At 42.6% G+C, this 23,664-nt stretch overlaps 1 protein-coding gene across 4 annotated transcripts in view; it reads right to left on the bottom strand.

Moving 5' to 3' along the window:
• Window positions 1-584: 584 nt before the first annotated feature.
• The window catches only part of ep300a (EP300 lysine acetyltransferase a), a 33,934-nt gene continuing 10,854 nt past the window's right edge, over window positions 585-23,664 (bottom strand). For 2 of the 4 annotated variants that reach the window (XM_086302930.1, XM_086302931.1), the window contains exons 10-31: window positions 23,326-23,467; window positions 23,129-23,200; window positions 22,671-22,756; window positions 22,328-22,477; window positions 16,970-17,461; window positions 16,122-16,542; window positions 15,894-16,012; window positions 15,686-15,749; window positions 15,345-15,520; window positions 13,643-13,731; window positions 10,109-10,219; window positions 9,648-9,704; window positions 9,475-9,552; window positions 9,303-9,370; window positions 8,821-8,971; window positions 8,231-8,377; window positions 7,988-8,101; window positions 7,690-7,855; window positions 7,417-7,584; window positions 7,106-7,267; window positions 6,706-6,987; window positions 585-6,536 (exon numbers count right to left, since the gene is read on the bottom strand). In XM_086302930.1, the coding sequence (XP_086159056.1) occupies window positions 3,450-6,536; window positions 6,706-6,987; window positions 7,106-7,267; window positions 7,417-7,584; window positions 7,690-7,855; window positions 7,988-8,101; window positions 8,231-8,377; window positions 8,821-8,971; window positions 9,303-9,370; window positions 9,475-9,552; window positions 9,648-9,704; window positions 10,109-10,219; window positions 13,643-13,731; window positions 15,345-15,520; window positions 15,686-15,749; window positions 15,894-16,012; window positions 16,122-16,542; window positions 16,970-17,461; window positions 22,328-22,477; window positions 22,671-22,756; window positions 23,129-23,200; window positions 23,326-23,467 (6,402 nt within the window). In that variant the 3' untranslated portion in view covers window positions 585-3,449. The remainder of the gene's footprint in view (window positions 6,537-6,705; window positions 6,988-7,105; window positions 7,268-7,416; window positions 7,585-7,689; window positions 7,856-7,987; window positions 8,102-8,230; window positions 8,378-8,820; window positions 8,972-9,302; window positions 9,371-9,474; window positions 9,553-9,647; window positions 9,705-10,108; window positions 10,220-13,642; window positions 13,732-15,344; window positions 15,521-15,685; window positions 15,750-15,893; window positions 16,013-16,121; window positions 16,543-16,969; window positions 17,462-22,327; window positions 22,478-22,670; window positions 22,757-23,128; window positions 23,201-23,325; window positions 23,468-23,664) is intronic. The other 2 variants (XM_086302932.1, XM_086302933.1) reach the window with 1 other exon arrangement.

Below are 23,664 nucleotides of genomic sequence, written 5' to 3'. Positions count from 1 at the left end.
TACCTACTTGAATTGGCAGAACAGAATTCACATGACTGCAATCTACTGCTATCTAGTGGTGAAATTTTACTCAGTGTACCATTAAATATATATTTATGTCCTATTCTTTTCTTAGAAAAACCTAAATCGTTGTACTTAATTTACAGTCATATTACATTGACTTAAATGGTCATACTTTTCTACTGCAGACATGGTCTGTAATATCTCTAATGCCATGTTTAGGAATAACGTGGGGGGACGTTCGAAAAAATATTAACGCAGAGGTTTTTTAAAAGCAGATTTCAAGTTTAAACTTTGTTTCTTTGACTTGATAGTTTTCACATATTTAGACCATTGACTGTATATAAATGATGGATGCAGCCATCAGTCCATTGTTGGTTTGTGGAGAATGATGAAAGCGCAGGTTTAGCATTTTTTCCCCCCCATCTCCATATTTGTTTTTGGGTTGTTGTTTTTTTTTTTTTTTGGTATGCATGTCCATATTTGACTGAGAGGGTAGAGCTGGAGATTTATCAGCTAATCTTAGCACAGTTTAGACAGCTTAATCAGCAAATTGCATCTTTAATTTACTGCATTTTATTTGAACTTACTGTGATGCTAATTTAGGCTAGTAAAAACAAAACTCCTTACTGGAGAACTTGGAACAGCTGATGCATTTGCATCACTTTGCACAACACTGTGATAAAAAAGCCATTAAAAACAGTCATTCCCCTAAGATGCTTAACTTTAAACCATAAGTAAATACATTATTCTTAACTACACAGTTGTGGTCTGTAAGGAAGGAACTTGGAAAAAACAAATCTCAGGCTTAAAACTCGGACAGAATCGTTTTTCTGAAGGCAGCTTCAAATGACAATTCAAGAACTCCAGTTTGGCACTTCGTACAAGATATAGTAAATTTTAAGGACTATATACACGTGTTTGAGAGTTTGAAAAATATCTCATAATATCTGATCTTTTAACAGAAAACATGCTGACACAACTTCTTTCTAAAATGCTAGAGCTGAACAAACTCGTCCCCACAGGATGACAAAACAATTTTCAGTGTCCTCTGGCAAAAACCCTTTAAACCTCTTCATCGCTTAAATGTGGAATTTTTTTAGACTTATTTACTGTCCATCTTCAAATGGCACAGGCTTCTGACTGATGCGCAGATGCATCATATTGTCATTAATAACTGACAGAGAAAAAAAAAAAAAAAGTTTTTTTTCCCCAATGGTACAAACATACTTTATTGTACAATTAATTTATTGGCAAAAACAAAAACAATCAGACCACCGAAATAACTTAAAAGAAACTAATGAAAATGGAGCAACAGTTATTTTTGCTTTCTCTCAGCAAGCACCAAAACTGTTAACAAGAACAAAAAAGAAAAGAAGAGAGTGGTCAAAGATTCCATTTGAATACTAAACAAATATTTAAATAGTCTTACTTCCAGTCTCTTTAGGAAAAAGAAATGATAACAAAACTATTTGTTCAGTTGCCATCAGTTTGTACAGTGATTCAGTATGTTTACAACTATATTCATGTACATGAAACATTTCTTCAAAACAACCAAAAAGAAAAGAAAAAAAAAAAAAAAAAAAAAGGATGGTATAATATACTCCAAGGCCTCCCCAGGCGAACTGAAAGACTGTCTGCAGGTTCTTTTTGCATCACCATAACATCTTTAATACAAAAACAAAGCATGTTTTATCTATTAATTCCTGTAGCTTCAAGTTTTATTTCCAAAAAATAAAATTAAATAATATATCTATTTATAAAAGACAGTTTTTCCTTGTTTTTTTTTTTCTTATAAAATAAGTCTCAAGATATATTGCCACCTGGTTTCTGATGCGTTCCCTTCCCCATACCCAGCAAGCCCGACCTTTAAGAAAAATAGTGAGCATGTGAATATTGTGTCTTCAGTCCTCTCCATAAAAAGCTAAATGACCAAATTTGAACTCTTAAGTCACACCTCTAACCGACCCCAGCTTCGGCTCATCGTCGTACAGGTTTCCTGTCTTAACTGCTGAGATTGTTTAGGTGTGTGACTCGGTTGCTATAGCCTCCCTAAAACCTTACACAGAAAAAGGCGCATTGGTGCTTGTGACCGACTACACCCCATACTGTACATTATAGAAAACAAAACAAAACAATACTGTACAGTAGCTCAGGAGCACTTTTTTTTCCAAACACATACAAGCAAATATTCAATCAAACAAGAGGAAACAACAGCAGAAAATGTCTCTGCTCATAAGATTTTAAAGTATGTACACTTATTTTACATCTTTCACTTTCATTACAAAAGAAAAAACAAACAAAAAGTATCCAAGTCCACCATTTCTTAATTTGTACAGTACTAACAGTGAATTAAACCTTGTGGCTGAGAGGCAGTCGTGAGGGTGTGGGACGGGGGGAGGATAAGGATGTAAGGAAAACTGTTGGGGTTCGGGATAAAGGCGGGATTTTAGCGACCTCTTCTCCAGGTTACTGTTCATAAATGCAGCTGTAATATATGTACACACAACCTTTTTTTTTCTTTTTCTTTTTTTAAATCATCAGCGAGCTTCAACAGCTATAATACAGGTATATAGTACGCAGGTTGTGGAGCAGGAGAAGTTAGGATGAAGAAAGTGTGCACATTCACAGGAGAAGTGCGAAGAGGCGGCCCCATAAGGGAAAAAAAACAAAAACAAAAGATCTTACGGTTTAATTCAAATTATAGAAACCCTGACGAAGACAAACCTGGGATAGCTGTCAAAAAAATTTAAAAAATAAATCAAACTGCATTGAACACACCTTCCTAACCACCCACAAACCCAATAAATATACTTCTGAATCGCTGCAGTCACTGGAAAAAAAATCTACGTTTGTGTGTCCAGAAGAAGGGTCGGGTAACGGAAGATATGTTGATGCCTGATTAACGAATCGCCGAGGGCACGAAATAATAATAATTATAATAATATAGAAATAAAATAAACGTACTCTGCAAAATAGATACAATCATGATGGGTATTTGAGGAGAAAAAATAAAAGAATAAGAAAAAAAAAGTACATCATGTCAACTCTCATTTTTAGCAACATTTGAAATCTTAAAAATATTCATAAAAAGGCAAAAATTCTCAGTCCCCAAAAATATTGTCATATACTTAAAGAAGTAATATCTTCAACCTGAAACACTGACCTTCCACCTTTTTTGTACACAATTGGCAAAAATATATAGATATTTATTAACAGCAATAACTTACCATTGTTTTAATTTATTCAATTATTGACTTCTAAGATTGATGTTGCATCTCCCATAGGAAGGAAGCTTTCAGTTCATATTTATACATCAGAAAAATATTTAAATAAAAAATAAAAACTTCTAAAACCCCAAAGCTGCCCCGCTCTCCTTTCATGGCAGTTTGTCATTTGGGGCAACAGATCAGAGCATCACGACGGAGAGAGACAGTACAGAGTCAAGGCTACATCAGGTTGTGGTTAATGTTCGTTCCCAGCTCCTGGTTGTTGTTGTTGCTGCCGCCGCCGCCGCTGTTGTTGTTCCCACCCAACATGTCTGATTGCCCCCCTTGTCCACCGTGCATCCCCGTCATCCCACTCAGCTGAGACATAATAGAGTTCTGGTCCGAATTGTACTGACTAGGATCTACAGAACTACCTGGCTGCTGTTGCTGGGGTTGTGGAGGTTGGGGTGGTGCCATGTTGGAGTAATGTTGACCGAGATGCCCTGGGTGGGGCGACCCACTCTGGGTCTGAGGGGAGATGCGGTGAGGTGAGGGCTGAGGCTGGGAGGAAGGCTGCATGCGTGGGGACGGGCTGGAGCGTGGAGGCTGCGACTGTGGCCTTGGTGAGGGCTGAGGGGACCGGACCTGACTGCTGAGCGATCCAGCTGGACCGAGTCCTCCTTGTCCCTGTAGGTGGTGATGGGGGGACTGGGCCATCTGCTGCTGGGGACTCATAGGACTGCTATGGTGGGCTGGAGAACCCCCTCCAAGGTGCTGCTGTTGCTGCTGCTGCAGGAGCCTCTGCTGGATATTTTGGGCAAGCATGGCTTGGGACGTCTGTGGCATTTGGGGGCCACCACCTGCACCACTCTGCGGTTGTTGCCCTGGCCCTGATCCACCTTGTCCAGGCTGGAGTGGAGGTCCTCCAGGGCCTCCACTGGGGCCTACATCTTGTCCTTGAAGACCACCCATTTGATTTTGCTGCTGCTGCTGCTGCTGCATCAGCCTGTGCTGGAGCACTGCAGCTACTTGTGACATCTGGTAGCCTTGCTGGCCTAACTGTCCTGGCCCACCTGGTGGTGGTCCTTGCTGCTGGGGAACCCCTACACCACCCCCAGGTTGGGGTTGAGAAGATGGGGGTATCCCTGGCTGTCCCTGGCCAGGCTGCATGAAGCTTTGCTGGCCTTGTTGCTGCTGGAGTCCTTGAGGCTGCTGGAACTGGCCGTGGTTCCCCATTTGTTGCTGTTGCTGTTGCTGCAGTCTTCTCAAAAACATCTCTCTGAACTGTGGTGTCATATTGGCGATGTTCCCTTGCTGACCTGGTTGCATTGCTCCCTGTGGCTGCTGCTGTTGTTGCTGCTGCTGCTGCTGCTGCAAAGTGGCCATTTGCTGTTGTTGCTGTAAGTTTCCTGGCAACATCGGGCGCTGCTGTAACTGCTGAAGCTGAGCCATGGTGGGCATATTTCCTCCCCCTGCTCCACCCTGAGGGATGTTCATCCCTGGCTGGCCTGCCTGGTTCACATTAACCTGCTGTTGTCCATCCATATTGGCAAGCTGGTTGGCTCCAGGCGCTCCTACACCAGGCAGACCTCCAGCAGCTCCTTGGAAACGCACACCTCCAGGACCTCCTTGCGGAGGCCCGCCTGCTCCTCCAGGGCCACCCTGAGCACCTTGATACCTGGCTGCTCTCTGCCGAATAAAAGCAGCCATGAGCGTTGGGTTGGAACGAAGGATGTTGAGGACTTGCTGCTGTTGCAAGACTGAGCTTGGGGAGCGTAGCGCTCGCAGGAGATCTTGTAGTGCTGCCTGTGGCAAGTTCCCCGATCCAGCTACTAATGAAGCAGGTACCCCCCCTGCTCCTCCAATTGCCTGCATCAGCCCTCGGTTTCCTGGTTGAGGCTGCTGCTGATTCAGCATTTGTTGCTGTGGTTGGGGAACTGCTGGCTGCTGCTGTGGTGTCATATGACCCATCATGTTTGGCCGTTGTTGTTGGTTCATGGTTGGTCCCCCAGCACCCCACTGCTGGTTTGTTGGCTGAAGCTGTCCACCTGGCTGGACCTGCTGCTGAACTTGAGGCGGCAATTGTGACGGAGGACCACCCTGTTGCATCCCTGCTAGCGTTCCTGGTTGCTGTGGATCTAACATAGTCCTTCCATCAACTCCCTGAGCCTGGAGCGGCATGCCCTGGGCCCCAATGTGGGGCATTCTCATCTGGGCCTGGTTGTTCTGATGGTGAGGATGTGGAGGTATCATGCCCCCCTGTCCCAAGCCACGCATGTGTGCTTGGGCGTGAGCCATCTGTCTCTGGGTCTCTGCCAGGCGCTGGATTTTTAGTGCCGTCTCTACAGCAGCCAGGGGTGGCCCTTGTTGCTGGCCTTGGACACCCATGGACCCCTGGCCTTGATTGGGTGGTGGTTGTTGCTGAGGAGGGGTTGCTGGACCCATTCCAGGTTTCCCAAGGGGCTGATGAAGAGCAGGGACTCCAGCTGGTCTGGGGTTGTATGGAGGCAAACTACCAGGATGCTGCTGCTGCTGCTGCTGGAGCTGCTGGAGATTTGGTGGCTGCTGCTGAAGCTGAGGTACCATCTGCTGCTGAGGAGAATTCATCATCCCCCCTCCACCTGCTGACGGAAACTGGTGGAGATGGTGTTGAGGGGGGATGCCACCACCTTGCTGTTGCTCACCTGGAGTTCCCATACCACCCATCCCAACCCCCTGCTGCTGAGAAGGTGCAGACATGTTACCCTGGGTAGGTGTCTGTGGGGTAGGGGGCTGCGTTCCCGATGTAGGGGTACCAGGACCAGTAGCTCCATTGTTGGCTCCGGGAGAGGGTTGTCCATTTCCCCCAGGTGCTCCTCCTGCAGCGGGCTGGCCCACTCTCTGCATGCTGGCCATTCTCCTTCTCAGCATCTGAGCTTGCTGAAGCCTGTGCTGCAGCTGCTGCTGGCGAAGCTTGTGCTTGATATTTAGACAGAAGGGGACTGGGCACTTGTTTTCCTGACAGTGCTTAGCATGATAACAACACAATGCGATAAGCTGCTTGCAGATGGGGCAGCCACCGTTGGTTTTTCTCTTGCATCCTTTTGTGTGCTGAACGACACGTTTCATCTTCTGGCAGGACGGCAGAGAGCAATTGGCATTTCGGCACTGGCATGCGTGGACGAGCGACTGGATACAGCGCTGGATGCTGAGGCGACGGGAATCTCCGGGACTCTGAGTGGCAGCGGCAGACTGATTGCTGCTCTCATCATCCAAGCCGAGGCCTAACTTCTCCATCTTGTGCTCATGTCCCTTAGTGTTGTAGCATGTGATGCAGAGGTCGTAATCCTAAAACAGATGACAATAGAGACAGTTAGAAGTGTAACTTGGAGGTTTTTGAACAATTACAATAATAAAAATAATAATAACAGTAATAATAATAAACCCAAATGCCACCTATTTTGCCCTGGGACAAATCAGACAAACCAAACACACCTCACTTCTCTTTCCAACTCACCTCACAAACAGTACAGTGGAAGCGAGTCTCCACGTGGTGTTTGCACTCATTGCACGTGTAAACGAAGCGGTCCTGGCTTTGGTTGTGCAACTCCACCAACATGCACGTTGAGCTCCACATGGACCTCCTCAGCGAACTGAATTCAAGGTGCTTGTCTCGGGCCAGTGTCAGGAAAGCATCACGACCATCCATGAGGTCACATGCCATCAGGGGATCTGGGTCAGCAATAGGGGGCAAGGCATTTGCCATTGGGCCTGCAATCAGCCGAATCACAAAGAACACCTAGGAGAGGAAAAGAGAGGAGATCAGATGAAACGTAGTCTTTAAAACAGTTTCACGTTTTTGCCAGCAGCTCATCCCCCAAAAATGGCAAAACCTCAAAATCCCCCACCCCACATACCTCTTTGTGTTTTTCCATAGTGGCATAGAGTTTCTGTGATAGGTCATTGGACACATTAGGCATCCCAGGCTTCTTCTTATTGGCTCGGCTCAGGCTGCTCTTGTTCTTACTAGTCTTTTTGTTGTTCTTCTTCTTTGCATTTTTGCTGTCTCCTTTTGTGTCCTGCACCAAAAAAAAAAAAAAAAAAAAGTGGTTTAAAACAAAACAATCACACTGATGAGAAACTGACGTTTGCAATGCTAACCCTTATTCACCCCTCTTTCAATCAGTGCATTTAGATTCAAGAACTACATTGAGTCGTTAATTCTTACATCAACACTCTCATTGGAAGTGCTGTTCTCCTCCCTTTTCCTCTCCTCCTCCTCCTGCTCCAGCTCCTTGATGCTCTCCTCCAGCACATTAGGCCAAAAGTCCCCCTCAAAGTAAGGCAATTCCTTGGCACTGGTCAAACGATCCTCTGTCGCCTGCTTGAATATATCCTTTTGGGGTAAACAGACAGTATTGTTATTACGCATGTATTATACAATAAAGTTTATCTTTACTCCTGTTCTAAACCCTCCAGAGGTCAAAGAATGCCTCTTTACCTTGTAGTCATGCACTATCCGTTCTGCCACAGCTTTATCCAGCATTTTCTTGTACCACTCCTGAAGGCGTTTGGGCTTCGGGATCTTCTGATCTGCAGGGTGACAGTGGAAGATGTAGTCGTCGCCTTCGCTAGGTGGGCAGGCCCAGATGTGGCCGGTGGTGTAGCTACGAGTTCAAACAAGAGAACACAAATCAAACACCTACTGGACAAATTAAACTATATCAAAATAACAACTTTTTATAAGAATTTGTGTAGCCCGGAACAAAAAATGTTTTTTTTCTTGTAGCAGCACTCACCCCAATTTCTTCACATACTCCAAGTAGCCAATGAGTATTTCATGGTAAACTGCTGTTCTTAGACAGCGCGGCCGAAAGAAGTGTACGCTATCCAGGTAGGAGATGTACACTCGCCTGAGTGGATGAAAGAAGAAAAAATGTAACTTTAAAAAAACATTGTGTCAAAACTGCATTTTAAATGATTCCAACATAGAAAAACACAAAGTACTTGGTAAAAGTTTAACAATATGGTGATATCTTTACCTCTGGTTGGGCTGAGGGCAGTCAGATCCATACTCCTGAACATGCATACCAAAGAAACAGACGTCTGCTCCATCAATGTCCTCGAATGCAAAAAGGGCTTTAGTCCTGTATGGGAATGACTCTGACATCTCGCCGCTGTCCACAAATCTGGAGACAAAAACACGAGTTAATACAGGAGCTGTGAATAATGTGAATCTGTACAAATCAAATGAAAGCCTATACTCACAGACGTCTGCAACAAGCTGATAGCTAGATTGCATTTATTTCATCATAATTATTAGCTTAATCACTGTTAGCTTCCATTTCAACACTATTTTAATCAGGAAATTTTAAATTAAAGGCAAAATCTTTTGTTTTAAAAGCATTTATAGCTTTAACTATCCATTACTCCGTTCTTTACAATTCAGTAAATCGAAAAATTAATTCACAAATAAACACTGACACCTTTCCTTATCTCAATTAATGAAATGTTGCAGGTTTTACCAGACGTAAGATTTCAACTTGAATTCCCAAAACGCCTTGATCTAGTTGACACACAAGAGCGGATGTAGGTAAAACCTAGCTCCAGCTCTGGATGAAGAGTGTTGTACCTGGACTTCATGCCTGGTTTGACCTCCACGACTTTATCAGATACATGAACAACACGAATGAAGACCTCTCCAGACTCTGGGTGGGCCTGTCGCTTTAAGAAGTCGTTCACCCTTTGCTCCAGAAAAACCCCCAACTTCGTTTGGGGCAACCCTGTGGGACAGTTAAGTTAGTCAACAACTGTATAAAACAGCCAGCACGAAATGACAAATATAAAAACTTCTGTTGGTAAGTGTACGTCTAACACACTCTGAACAACTGCAGGGAAAGACATCAAGCTGGAGGAAAGCCAACACAAACTTTAGCTGTAATTATTATTTTATGTCAGAGTTTGGTCAAATGGTTATATGAGCAACATATAGCCAAAGTTAATTCAGGTATAATTTTATGCATATACACCCACATTGCACCAACGACAAACTGATCTGTGTGAAACACTAAAAGCTGCACAATTACAAAAGTGAGCTCACAAATGTCCACTTACTTTTGGCAGAATACTTGTTTTCCTTCCTCGCCTTATTCGACTTCTTTAAGCAGCCATCACATACAAAACTATAAAACAGAAACAAGATGGATAAAAACCAAAATCAGTTTTTACCAAACACCAGCTGGACTTTCACAGAAATCAAACAAATGGAAACAAAAAGGCTATTTACCCTTCTGGCCAGATTGTGTCATTGTGCAAGACGCATATCTGATGCATCTTCCGACCACAATCCATACATTCAACAAACCTGACGAAAGGGACAGAGGGGAGGACACAGCTTAGACCAAATCTCTTCACCCCACCACAAAAATTAAATTTGCCCACGACAAAAGGCAGACTTACAGCTCAGGGTCCAGTGTGTCGTTCTTCTTCTTCTCAAACTGATCCTTGCTTATTGATCTAAAACCAACAAAGAGGGATACTGTAAAACTGCAGCAGGTGGAAATTGAAAAAAAATTATTGCAAAACACTTAATAAAATCTCTTTCAGGGGCATGCTGAGGAAATTAATTTTGATTAGAAATTGAGTGGAATGCAGAAATGTTCATTTTCTTTTCTCGTTGACGTATTAAAATCTGCTAAATCAAATATTAGGTGTGGAGTCTACATCCCATGGCTTTGCTGGTAAAGTTTACACCATGAAATATGATTTAAGCACACCTATTGCAGTTTCTTTTTTTCCTATAATAGAAATGAACAGTGTAGACTCACACAAGAGATTAACTGGAAAGCATTAAAAAGCATCTAGCATGCTGAAAGGTGACATTTAAGTTCAAAAATCACATTTTATTAACTAATACTCACGTCTGTGGCTGGGTGGGGTCGTCACCCAGGGAAACGGTCTCTCCCTGGATCTCGTTGAAACACTTTTCGCAGTAGTGGTACCTGTTAGCAAGAAGCCCAAATTTTGGTGAACTACACCATTCCCCACAGCACAGTCAACCACAGACAGCGCATGGGAGGGCAGTCACCAAATGGTATAGGACATGGGCAAGGCAGGGTGCCACAAGCCAAGCAAGCAGGAAGTGCAGGAAGGAGGAACGCAGGACAGCAGGGAAGTCGTCACCGCAACAGCCAGTCATGATTGTAAGGGGTGAGGGAATGAGGTGGAGGGGGGGTTGGTGGTACATGGTGGGGCAAGGCAAATGCAAGCCAATGTTGATATCACAATCATTTGAGGAGGGGAGACAGACACGTCGTATGGGAACAAGACGAGACAAACATCCAGGACAACACACAGCAGAGAGCCGAGGCAAAGCACAGATTAGCAATTTGGACATGAGAGGATGAGCAACAACAGCAACAACAACCACCACCACAGCTAACAGAGCAGGAGCAGAATCAACAGGAGCTAAATGGGAGCAGGAAGCTGTGGCACAGGACGTAATACAAACACTCAACAGATAATGAACAAGCACAGACAACTGCTCAGCTGTTCATTCAGGAAGTTCATTTTAAAGTCGGTCCTTTCACATTCCGCTAAAGTTTGCATGACTGGACTTAATAATGATGATGATGATGATGATAATAGAAATAATTTTTAAAAATGATCAAGGGAAGATTTTGAAAGTGTGGCCTTTATTGTCCAGTTTCTTCCTACTTCAATTTGCGTTAGCATAGTTTCCCCACAGTTCCATTTTGCTTTGGCGAGTCACCCATTACTTTTAATTACATTTAACATTATTGATTTACTAGTAACCAATCCACCACAGTTATTTTGAAAAGTCTGTCACTGCCAACTAGTTTCATTCCTCACCATCTCATTTCCCTACAAGTAGGCTAGTCCTCAATATCCTTCACCTGTCTCAAGTCCCTTGTCCTTTGGTGGAACAGACTTTACTTGACAGTCTCTGACTACAGCCTGTGATGCCAGTTTTGATTGGTTGTGGAGAGCCACCCTAACCAGAACCTGCAGCAGGGTGGAGAGTTATGTCTCGCTATGCTGTAGAAAAAAATAAAAAATAAAATTCGGCACCTGGAGTCAAAGGTGACAAATCAGGAGTCCGTCCACTGGGTAGAGAACTTACTAAGGAAGGCAGATGATTGAGCCTCTTTGATCATTGTCACAAAATATAAATGCTATTTATTTATTAACCATTTTAGGAAGCGAGGGAGTGTTCGTTTGCAGTTGTTCATGGGTTTCCTGCCTCGCTACCACACAGATAAAATCTAGTACTGGTGTTTAAATCTCCAAAAGCCGATTCTGTTCATCTGGACGTAGCGTTTTGTGGGAGAAACGTTTCGTCACTCATCCAAGTGACTTCTTCAGTCTCAGCTGACTGCAGGTTTCCCCAATCTTATAAACAGTACATTTGCATAATGACTGAAACCAGCCCACTGAAGGAACAATGGGCTGGGAGGTCAGTTCCTTAATCTTAATTATGCAAATTCTCATGACCATTGATCAACAACCACTGACCAAAACCCACTGACCAAAACCCACTGATCAAAGACCACTGATCAAAGACCACTGATCAATGGCCATGAGTACCATTCACAGAGAGTTGGGGAATGGCTGCAATCACAGCATTGTAAGATGGTGAAAGATGTACCCTTAGGCCCCCTCCTCGATTCAGAGATGGTCTTTCCCTTTTCACGTAAATGGCCTCCTTGACTCCGCGCTCAAACCAGCGTTCCTCCCTGTCCAGGATGTGTACATCCCCATCCTTGAAAGAGTGTCCACTGGCCTGTAGCTGTAAATAGACTGCAGAGTCCTGGCCTGACGAGGTAGCTCTTCTGTGTTGTGCCATCTGCTTCGCCAAAGGTTGTTTGGTTTCCCCGATGTATAAATCCTGGCAATCCTCCTGGCACTTAACAGCGTACACTATGTTACTCTGTTTGTGTCGGGGGACCTAAAAGCCACAGAGACCCGGTGTTTAGAAAAAATGTGTCTCAACTGCTCCGATACTCCTGACACATATGGGATCACTACAGGTTTTTGCTTGGGCAGCGGTTGTCCTTCTCTCATGGATCAGCTGGAGCTTTTTTTAGGCGCCTTTCCAGCTTTGAAAAAGTCCAGCTGGGATAACCACATTTACTCAGGGCCTTCTTGATGTGCTGTTCTTTTGCCTCCCTGGCCGCTGTGTCAGTGGGGATGGTGTTCGCTCTGTGTTGTAGCGTCCTGATGACACCCAGTTTGTGCTTCAGTGGATGATGAGAGTCAAACCTTAGATACTGATCCGTATGTGTAGGTTTACGTTACACGTCAGCTTTTAGATGTCCCCCATTACTGATGGAAATCTCACAGTCTAAGAAGGCTAACCTGCCACTTTTCATATCCTCCCTGGTGAATTTGATGTGTCGGTCCACCGAGTTAATGTGATCCGTGAAATGTGGTACGTCCTGAGATTTGATTTTCACCCAGGTGTCATCCACATATCTGAGCCAATGGCTTGGTGGTGTTCCAGGGTAGGATAGCAAAGCCCTCTTTTCCACTTCTTCCATGTACAAATTGGCCACGATGGGTGAAACTGGGGAGCCCATGGCACACCCATGTTTCTGCCTGTAGAACTGACCCTTGTATGTGAAGTAGGTGGAATGAAGACACAGTTCCAACAGCAAACACACTTGGTCGATGCTGAGAGTGGTCCTGTTGCTGAGGTTGGTGTCATCCTGTAATCTCTTACGAACTACCTCCAACGCTTCCGTGACTGGGATGCAAGTGAAGAGAGATGTAACGTCGTACGAGACCATGGTTTCATCTGCCTCCATAATGACATCTCTCACCTTCTCAACAAAATCCAGGGTGTTCTGGATGTGGTGTTCAGAGCTGCCCACCAGCTTGAGGATCGAAGCCAGAAACTTGGAGATGTTATAGTAGGTGACAGAGTCGATCATGCAGACAATCGGTCTTAAAGGAGCACCCTGTTTATGTATTTTCGGTAAACCATACAGACTTGGTGTAGACTCCCCTGGGTACAGCCTGTGGTATGAGGTCCGGTCAATTTAAACACCAGTGCAAAGCCTTGTCTGCTTTGCACTGGTGTTTAAATATTCTAAGCTTTCTTTAAAAAAATCTCTCTCACACACACACACACACACACACTTCTAAAAGAATGTGATCAGAGGACTGACTGTTAAAATGCCAGTGCATTAGGCACCACATGGAAATATTTAATACCAAAAAAAAAAAAAAAAGGAGAACATGAAGTGAAGGGAAGTGTTTAGGGAAACAAAATTAATCAGATAATTATTTGGCATTTACCTCATATTCTCTGAATACTGGCCCACTGCTAAAACTCTTCTTAATGGCTCTCTTCTATAATCTCTTCCTTTTTTACTATCCATTCTTCCTATTACCCTTCATTTCTTTATTGCTCTTCCCTTCTCCCCCCATACCTGTTCTGGTAGCTGAAGTATGCAGCGTCTCGGGGGATAGTGCACAGCTGCTTTCCATAGCAGCACAACGTCTGAGGAGAGAACTCCAGCTGATGGAGAGAAGCAAAGAAAAATGATAAACAACTCGTTAACCTCTTGACCATCAACAACTGAATCTTTAGCCACTCAGCATCATGTGAATGAGGCAAACTCATCAGTGCCCTCTCACTGGTATAGCCTACGATACTTATAAAAGTAATGAAATAAACTCCCCGAGTCTTACTTTTATGTCCCTGGACCTGTATGTGGGGAGTTCGACCTAGGCAGCTATTCCATCTATGTCATACGATTAGCATTGAAGCTGCTGGATAGTGCTACTTCAGTCAAGTGCAACGTTAAATTGCACAGCACCCCCGCACTCTTGCTGGGACAGCTGCCCGAGTTAACAACCCCACACCACACAACAGTACTATTATCAAGTCTAAGCACTTCTTAAAACTGACCTTCAGTTTAATCACACTGTGACAGTGGCAAAGATATATACACAATTTCAAGAAAAATGTTTGTACTTGACTTGAGGAACCAGAAACAAAACCTGAACCTGAAAAAAACTCACAGGAGACAACATTTCCCAAGTTCTGTTTAGGTTTTTATTTTATCTGAGAAAAAAAACTTTACTGATTAAGTCAAGTTCTACTTCGATTTGTCACACTGTACTATACCTTCAGCCAGCTTTTAATAATAGAGGGGCAATCAGTTTTGTTATTTGTCTGCAAAACCAAAAATAGCAGAGTCTAATGAGAGCTGAAATGTGATATCGCAGTGGCATGCTCAAGGCCAATTTTAGCTATGAACCCACTTCACTTGCTTCTGTTTTCAGGTCTGAAACATGGTCAAGGAATTCAAACACACATCTTCAACCTGCGTTTTATAAAACCGTAATAGTTTTAGGTTCCATGGATTGGTTCACGTGTTGAAACAAAACCTCTATAAAGTATAAAAGTGTAAGACTTTATCGGCATCACTCCTTAATATTTAGCCAGATACACTAAGCCCTGGTTTACTTAGACTCTGGTTCAAGTTCATTTGTAAATACTTTGATGAGTTAATTGGCCGGGATAATTTGAACCAATGCAAACGTGCACTCAGGTCTTCACACCGTGTCAGGATTGGGCTTCTTCACCTTTGGTGTTGTTACCAACTTAGCACCTTAACTTGAGCAGTGTAAGTGACGTCCTACAACTTGGGAACGCGATACCAATCCAGTGCATTAATAATGCTTTGCTTCTTTCTTTCTTTTTTTTTTTTTTTTAAATCCGCATACATACTGCAAATTTCTGCACAGCAGCTCAGATGAGAAAGAGCCATTTAGGAACACACACTTAGCTAAACTAAATTAGCTTATTAAGATAAGGGTTAGTTTAATAACCAATAGTTGTTTTATTTATTTTTTTAATAATCGTGTGAGCTCTGGGCTGCTATACAAAACATTTGGGACATTTGTCTGTCTATGTAATGCACTTTCACTAGATTTTCTGGCAGATTGCTTGTGTTTCCACTTACATGCACAATACTTGCCGAACATACAAATGACTCTCAAACCATTACCGAACTCTGTTGAACAGCTCTAACCTATGCAGTGCTGTTGCCAATTTAAGAGTGACCTGTACCCACTCCTATTCCACCTCGTCCATTCAGCCAGTTATTCCACACTTTGTCTCACCTTCCTCCCACAACAGTAGCCAAGACTCTGCATCACAGGGTCGATCTCCTGTTCGAAAACCTCAGCCAGCTTGGAGCAGTACTTGTAGACTCGTGAGGTTTTGCGATTGTACAGCCAGGCATTGTTGAACATCAGCCAGATGTCTTCCACGTACTGCCAGGGCTCCTGGTACTGACCTAAAACCAACACACGCAAACCATGATGACTTTCCAATCTAGAAATCAAAAAACTTTTACACTTTTAGTCCTCCCTTCTTAACACATCAACTTCTAACACCCCCAAATCTATGCTTTTTTGTTGTGGTCTACTAAGTTTCCATAAATACAGCAGCACATACTAACCTGTGTCTAGCTTTCGCTTGATGGTTGATAAGTCCATTGGGTTCTTCACAATGTCAAAGTAATCCTGGAACATCACAACGTCAAAACAGAGCAGTTAAGCCCTCTACTAAAATTTGTACGAGTTAAAATGCAGATAAAAAGTTAGACTTTTTTGCAAATGTGAAACTGAGCAAGTATAAATAATCTAAACCTCAGCAGGGGTACATACAGGTATGCAGAGCAGTTGAGGATCAACGGGCATTCTGAATGGCAGAGACTCTGGATCTTGTCTGTAGAGCGATTCAAGCGTGGGCATCAGGGCCTGACGAAGCTCCTCCGGTTTGAAGACTGTAAGAATGATGGAGATTAGAGGGCAGAGTGAGATGAAAGGATTAATAAAACATGATTCATTTTCAGCAGGTGTAAAACAGCTGGTAAAAATTTATTTTTGACTTACTCTTCTTTTTCACTGGGGCCTGCGACACGACTGCCTCCGAGCTCTCCTCTTCATCTTTCACCTCTTTCTTCACCTCTTTCTTCACCTCCGGTTTTCTGTCTTCCATCTTTACTCCTGACCCCTGTGTTGTAGTCGACATTTCCATAGGAACTCCTTTACCGCCTTCTCCAGAACACTCTTCTTTTTTAAATTCGGATTTCACAGGCTTTTCCTCCATTTTGAGGTTGCCGAGTTTCCCTCCTTTGGAGCAGCTCCCAGCATCGCTCTCGTCCTCCTCATCCTGATGTTTGACCTCCATCTTTATGTCCACATTGGTGGCTGAAGTGTTTGACGCCGGTTGCTGGGACGAGGTGTCTAGACTGCTGACAGAAGCTGGGGTCGGGGCCTGACTGTCGGCTGGGAACGAACCCTTCTGGGATAACTGAAGAGAGATGCACAAATTAGATGCATACAAGTAGTAAATATGCAAGTGGTGCACGACAGGGGAACATGCAAGTAAAACTGAACAAACTGCTCATAGTTTGGTGTTACATTAACAGAAAGGGCAATGCGACATAGCTTAATCCTTCTGGCAGTTGCTTGGAGCATCAAATCTGTAAAGAACTTTGATGAACTGTGTAAATTTACCTTTGAGGCAAAGCATGCCCACAGCAAATCACTGATATCATGATGATGATCTGATTCAGATATTTGTGCTATTATTTATAAAGTATTTTCTCTTTAAAGTATTTTATTGTTGTCTAAAACTTTTCAAACTTAAAAGACCTGATTTAAAAAAAATATTTTTTAAAGTTTCTAACTCATGAATTAAAAATAAATGCCAGTTTTTAATAATAAGGGACACTGACCGGAGTACGTGGCAGCTGACTGCCATGCGGTGTTGAACTTGAGGCCATTCCAGGATGAGATGGAGTGGTTGAACCAGCAGGCCCCATGTGTTGCTGCTGGAGGGGCTTGTTGGAGCCAGGACCCTGACCAAGCTGGTTCTGCTGAGGAGCTGGGGGTGGCACCAAATGTGATGCATTAGGGGTGTGTGGTTGTGGCGTCTGCGACCCAGCAAGCCTGGGGGGCGTCTGGTGGGGAGTAGGTGATCGGCTGTGAGCAGGAGAGGGTGAGCTGCCACGCATGGGCCCCAAATGAGGGTTGGAGTTGGGTTGTTGGTTTGTGTTAGATGGAGTCATTGATGAGGCAGGGGCTCCAACAGCTGAGTTGGGACCTCCACCACCCACGCTTTGAGGCCCCATTGGCCCTACTGGAGGGACACCACTGGGAGTGCCAGCTGAACCCGGCTGTGCTAGAGGACTCGCAACTGAGAGGGGGGGAGGAGTGCCCATCTGCGTCTGAAGACAGAGGTAGAGTTGGTTAAGAGACAGAAAATGTTGTTCTTTGGGTAACCTAAGAATGTATGTGATCAGATCACATCAGGATGCTTTATATTCTATCCATGTTTCTTAACATCACGCTATAAGGAAATTGTAACAATACTGCCCGAGGATGGCAAGAATGAAGAGGTTACTCATCTCCTACGTTTACATTTTACCGCATAAAGTTTTATATTAACCCAGAATATTGCAGTTCTATCTGATGATCCAGGAATTATTGGAGTGTGTTTTCTCTTCTTCAGGTTTAAATTTTAGTTTGCTACATTTTAAATGGGGATGCACCAATCCGGTTTAGATATCTGCCAGTACAGAGTATCAGTGCTTATGTTAGTTTAAAGTTACAGTGTGCATAAATTTCACTGTTAGATGTCAGTAGACTGGATTGCAGATTAGAGTTAACACCCCCCCCCCCCGAATTCAAGTGCACTAGCTACAGTGGCTCCTTCAGGTAAAACATGTTTAAATTAGCCAAGAGATCAAAAACAATAAAAACGCCCGCTCACCATGACTTTACACTCCATGTCTCAGTGATGCGGAGATGAATTATTGAGGGTAAGTTGAACTGCTGATAAGCGCTGCTGTTTTAGCATCTGTTAGCTGGCTTTAGATCCACTCAAAAGACAGTTTCACTAACATTCTTGGACTCAGTTACTTGACAGTCCACATTAGCTGTCACAATGTTAGCGTATAACCAGCTGTCGACGTTGTTTAGCTGGCTCCTTGTCAGCTGTTCTGAGATGGGAGGGTCATGTGTCTAATCTGCTGACATTAATTACTGTGACGATATCTGGAATAAATAAGCATGTTTATGCATGTTTTCCTGTGTCAGAGACCTGACTTCAGTTCAGGAGATGAAGCTTAAGATGTTAAGAAAGAAGATAACATTTTGTGAAGATGTCAGTGGCATTTTCTTTCCTTTGTTGGTGAAGGTTATGTCTTACAACTGGAGAAAGCCTATGTATGAAAATACATATCTAGTGTCTTCTCCTTCAGACAAATTTAAATCAGAGGTGGGCGATATAAACTGTATACGGTAGAAACTATATAAATTTGGCCAACGGTAGAGATTTTGACTATACCATTCTACCGCGATAGCGCATGTTGATGGTGTCATCAATCTGCGCCTGTTTTGGGTTGAAAGCATTGCAGCAGCTGCAAACAACATCATCTGCAAATTATGCCGGGCGACAGTCATAGCAAAGAGACGAAGCACTTTTGGAATATGGGGAAAGCCAAAAACTGAGCTTCCTCCACTTCCGTACCATTGATTCATTAATGCTGAATTCTCTCGCAACTGCTCTATTCCCGTGTTGTTGCAGTATATTAATGACTAACCTTGTATTGTGGATGGATTATCTCAGTTGTTCTCCTGACTGAAGTTTGGCCCGTTTATAGCATCCTGCCATGTGATTGCATTTGTCCCTAACCCCCAGAAACCCTCACGTTAACTTTTATCAAGTGGAAAAGTGTTAGCGTTCATCCTTCAGCTTCACTGTGCTAATATTATGCTAACGTAGCTGTTTTGCTAGCGATCACGTAGCACATCATTATATACCAGCTAGTCCAACTTCAGTAACCCTACAAACGTCACTGCTGTTTAATTTTCTGTCTTCATTTATGTTGGAAGTGATAGCAGAGCTGTACGTTTGAATTTTTTCAGAAATCTCTCAGTCAGAACATGCTATATCATGTTTAGGTGGAAACTAGCGAGCTAACTTCCTGCTAACTTCTAACTCAGTTGAATTTACTAAATTCTGTTTTCATGGATGCCTGGATGTTAAACTTAATTGTTACACCTGGTAAAGCAGCAACGCCTATCATTTTATTAAAGATGAAAGAATTTAGACAGTTTTTAACTCTCAGTGATGCCGCAGTGGGACCTGAAGAAGACGGAGTTTTGGACCCAGATTACTCCAAAAGGCTCCTGACTACGGCAGCCGTAATGCTCCGGCAATCCATCAAGCGGTGCGCCTTCATAGCTTACCAAAGTCGTACTAAAACATGACTTTACTTTTTGTCAGACTCGGGGACAACAGTGTTGTTTCTGTGCGGCCATTTCCCTGCCAATTTTGAAAACTGCCATAGTTTTCAAAATTGGCAGTTTTCATTTTAATAAAGGAGACGCTCTCACGACTCATCGAGTGTCACTGACTAGTCAATCGGTAGTATGCAGTCTGTTGGCGTGACATTTTTGGTTTGCCTTGGAACCCACAGTCGAGTAACTACTAAAAAGTACCTGGTACTATGACCTAATGGAAAACCCTAAAAACTATGTTGAGGCGTGCCAAACTGACCCGAGTTCTAGTTACAGAAGTTTCAGAGGTATATCCCTCAAAACTAAATGCAAGAAAGTTGCATAAAATAGTTTTCAACCATAGGAAATTTGAGTGTCTTCATAGTTTCACTTTTAAGATGCACTAGTTTTCGTAAACTGCAGGAAAAACAAAAATACTGTTGTGCACAACGACCAAAAAAAATATAAACAAAAAAAAAAAAAAAAAAAAAAAAACACAACGTGCATCAAATTAACTATTTCCAACAGTGCAATTTAATTTCTATGCATTCCAGAAACTACAGAAACACCAGTAAACTTTTGAAAGGCCCTGTAGAGTTAAAAAAAACTACGTTTCCTATGAAAAATGACGTCACTTAAAAATAGTGCCTGCTCCGGTGGGCTTAAAAATTACACTTTCACCTCAGCGTGAACATCATTAGGTTACTTTATACTGTTGTTATTTACACTCGCACTAGTTTCACCTCCCCTTGACTCACAGCGAGTGCACACAGATATACACACCTCTCATGTAGAGTGAAGCTAGCAAGAGACAATTGAAGTCAATATTAATTAAATTGGCGACAACACTTTTATTACTGTAAGTGCAGCAAAAGCTTCCCAACAACCGAGAGAGAAATAAACAGACACGCAGGGAAAGGATGGTTGGAGCTTTTCAATCATGTCAACTCACTTGACCACAGTATGTGGTTGAGTAAAATGTACAGGCCTTTTCCTGTTATAGCTTAGAGGAAGCTATATGTACTTCTACTGGTATATGACAGAATAACACAGAACAACATAGAAATGAACCAAGTTACAACTGGAAATATATCTGATCCAAAGGGTTGGTGCATCCCTAGATTTACATGTATAACTAGGGCTGAACGATATATCGCATTTGCGATAATATCGCGACATGATCAAGTGCAATTTTCTAACCGCAAAGGCTGCGATTATACTGCGATTATAAGGCTGTCCAAATTACTACCATATCCCAGAATTCATAGCGCGGCCCAGCCAAACTCCAGTTTCCAGCAATGGCGGCCGCTACTAAGTTTTAAAATTACTCATACTAATCTTTCTGGGTCACAAAATAAACTTTTAACATATTTTCAGGCGAGAAAGTAGTTGTGTAAACATCAAATATCTGCTCGGTTTATCAAGATATCCCATATTTGCAAAAGTGCTTCGACGTTTTCAGAGGCGTCTGCTACCCACCAGCTCGACAGCTAGCCGGGAGCTCGAGGATTACTGATGCGGCCGAGAACGGCACAACTCCCGGCACATCATTTTCAGATCACCGCGGAGTTTCGCTGCTCGGGTTAAACGTAATATATAAGTCACTTAGACAACCTAAAAATGTTATTGTTGGGCTTTTTTCAGTGTTTTGTTTGTTCGTGAGTAAATCGGTTTGGCTGAGATTAAAGTTATTAGATTAGATAAAATAAAACTTTATTAATCCCCCGGGTGGGTTCCTCCTTGGTTTTCACACAGCTGACTAAACGTCAAACAGAAAACTTATTAAACAGAAGTATGAGACAGTCGAGAATTTACACCAGTGTCTGGTTATATTTTAGATAGCAAGAAGCAGACGGCCGAGTTTATTAAACTCCACCGAGACAGCGGTGACGCTAATCAGAACTAGCCTTCTGATTAGCTAATCAGAAGGCTAGACCGTCCAATTTCACGCCTTTAAACTTTAAAGGCGTGTTTGTGTGTGTGTTTATACAATTGCTATTATGTTTGCACTTTATGTGTAATGTTACTGACTGCAGAGATCAGTAAGATGTGTGTATTTTTTATTTATTAGTTTTATTTATTTAATATTATTTTTTAATTGAATGACTGTCTAGTAGTTCACAGATGTCGAAAAACTGAGTGTGGTAAAGCCACTGATTTTTTTTATGTATATTTCTGCAATCTGCACATTGTACTGACTTTCATTTTAATGTTTACACCAGGGTTCCTTGTCAGCACTTTATGCTCAGATGTTTGTAAGCTAAAAATAAACTATTGTGTATGTTCAAATATACTGTTGTGATTGAAGAAGTTAAATAAAAATGTCAGTCATCAATTCATGCATCACCTCATGTCATCATAACAGAGGTCTGTCTTCCAGGAAAGAACAGTTTAAAATTAATGTAATATAGTATTGGCCATACTATATGATGTATTGCTTGTCTTTGTTTAATAATACAGAAGACAAAGACCTTAAAAAATAATCGCATATCGCATCGCAATCGCAATATTGGGGCAAAAAATCGCAATTAGATTATTTTCCATAATCGTTCAGCCCTATGTATAACTAATGGTTAGTGTAGTGTGTACTTACAGAACACGATGACCTGCACAGTACTCTTTACAATTCTCCTCCTCACACCCAACACATTAACAACAGAGTTTATATTTGAGTTGGAGGGGGAAAAATGAAAGAGAAAAGAAAAGAAAGGAAGGACTATTTAGGTCCTTATTAAAGACCTAAATATGAATTGCTACAGGTACAATCAGGGTTTCTAAGCAACATCAAAAAGAAGTGCGAGCCCTCTTACCTGCACCATACCTCCTGGTCCCCCAGGTGGTGTCATCCCAGACTGAGCTCCAACTCCAGGTCCTGAGCCAGGAAACTGTCCCTGGGACATATACGGGGCTGGCAGCTGGTTAACATTGGGCTGCCCCACCCTGGGTCCAACCATTCCCATCTGAAGTTTAAAAAAAAAAAAAAAAAAAAAAAAAAAAAAAAAAAAAGCACTGGTCTTCAAAAAAACCAAACTTTATATTTTCTTAGAAGTTTGTTATAAAAAAAAATCAAATTAATTTAACAGCTACTCATTTTATTTCCCCCACTCTTTAAACTGTGTTCTTCTACATATCTGAAACACTGTGTGTACTCACCTGGTTGCCAGATGGTCCCAAGGGTAGAGGAGGTGTTGACCTCTGGCCCATAGACTGTATTCCCATTTGGTTAAACTGATTCATACCTGACAAAACACAGAATTTATGATATACAACATAAACATATTTTACATGGATTTTATTTTTCAAAGTAATCAACACTGGGGGGGGGGGCTGTGTCAACATGAGGGCAAAGACACTCAACTCTAAAGCCTTCGTCATCAGAGTGAGCACGACAGCAGATATTAGAGACGCGCAGCTACTCCAGCTGTCTATGTCCACAGTGGAGATTAATCATGGCATTACACTCAGCCCATTCGGCTCCAAGTTAACATTTGGTAAAACATAAATAAAAAAAATAAATAGAAAATAAATAAATGAATAAATAAAAATAAAAAAATCAGTGTAAGCTTCAATTCCACCATAAAATGATGAGCCTGCAACTACAGATGTTTTACCTGGGCCTTGCGTTCTGTTCATCTGATTTGGTCCTGCTGGTCGCACCATTACCGGGTCAGTTAGGGGACCGTCTGTAAACATAGGGGAGGAGAAGAAGGAAGTTAAACTGCCGTGTGTTCACCAAGCATGAGCAGAACACTTTGAACAAACACTAAAACGTTTCACTTCTTCCCCTGCCCCCAACAGGTTCACTCACTTGGAGGCAGCCCAGTAGGGGGCTGTCCCATGCCAGCAGGTCCAATGTTCACACCTTGCTTCTGCAGTCGGGTCCTCCTCTTCTCTTCCAATTCCTTCTGGATCTTGTAGATCTTCTCTGCCAGCAAATGGTAATACTCAGCCTGTCAAAAGAAAACAAGAGATTAAGGACATTAGAAAACAAGAATTTGAACACAGAAAGGACACAAAAATATAAATTATTTTGAAAATTATAGAAGTATTTTGAAACTCAAGTAATACCAAATCTGTGGCTCTCTTTCATCTTGGAAAAAGACAAGTTAACAACAGGAAAAAAAGACAGGGGTTCACCTGCTGCTAT

Source organism: Aulonocara sp. 'chitande type north' Nkhata Bay, linkage group LG8, assembly GCF_057382095.1.
Source record: "Aulonocara sp. 'chitande type north' Nkhata Bay isolate Kocher_YH1m ecotype deep benthic linkage group LG8, A_spYH_male_GT1.1, whole genome shotgun sequence".
Taxonomy (NCBI): Eukaryota; Metazoa; Chordata; class Actinopteri; order Cichliformes; family Cichlidae; genus Aulonocara; species Aulonocara sp. 'chitande type north' Nkhata Bay.
Note: the sequence above shows the minus strand (reverse complement) of the source record. Positions and strands in the feature narration are given on the sequence as shown.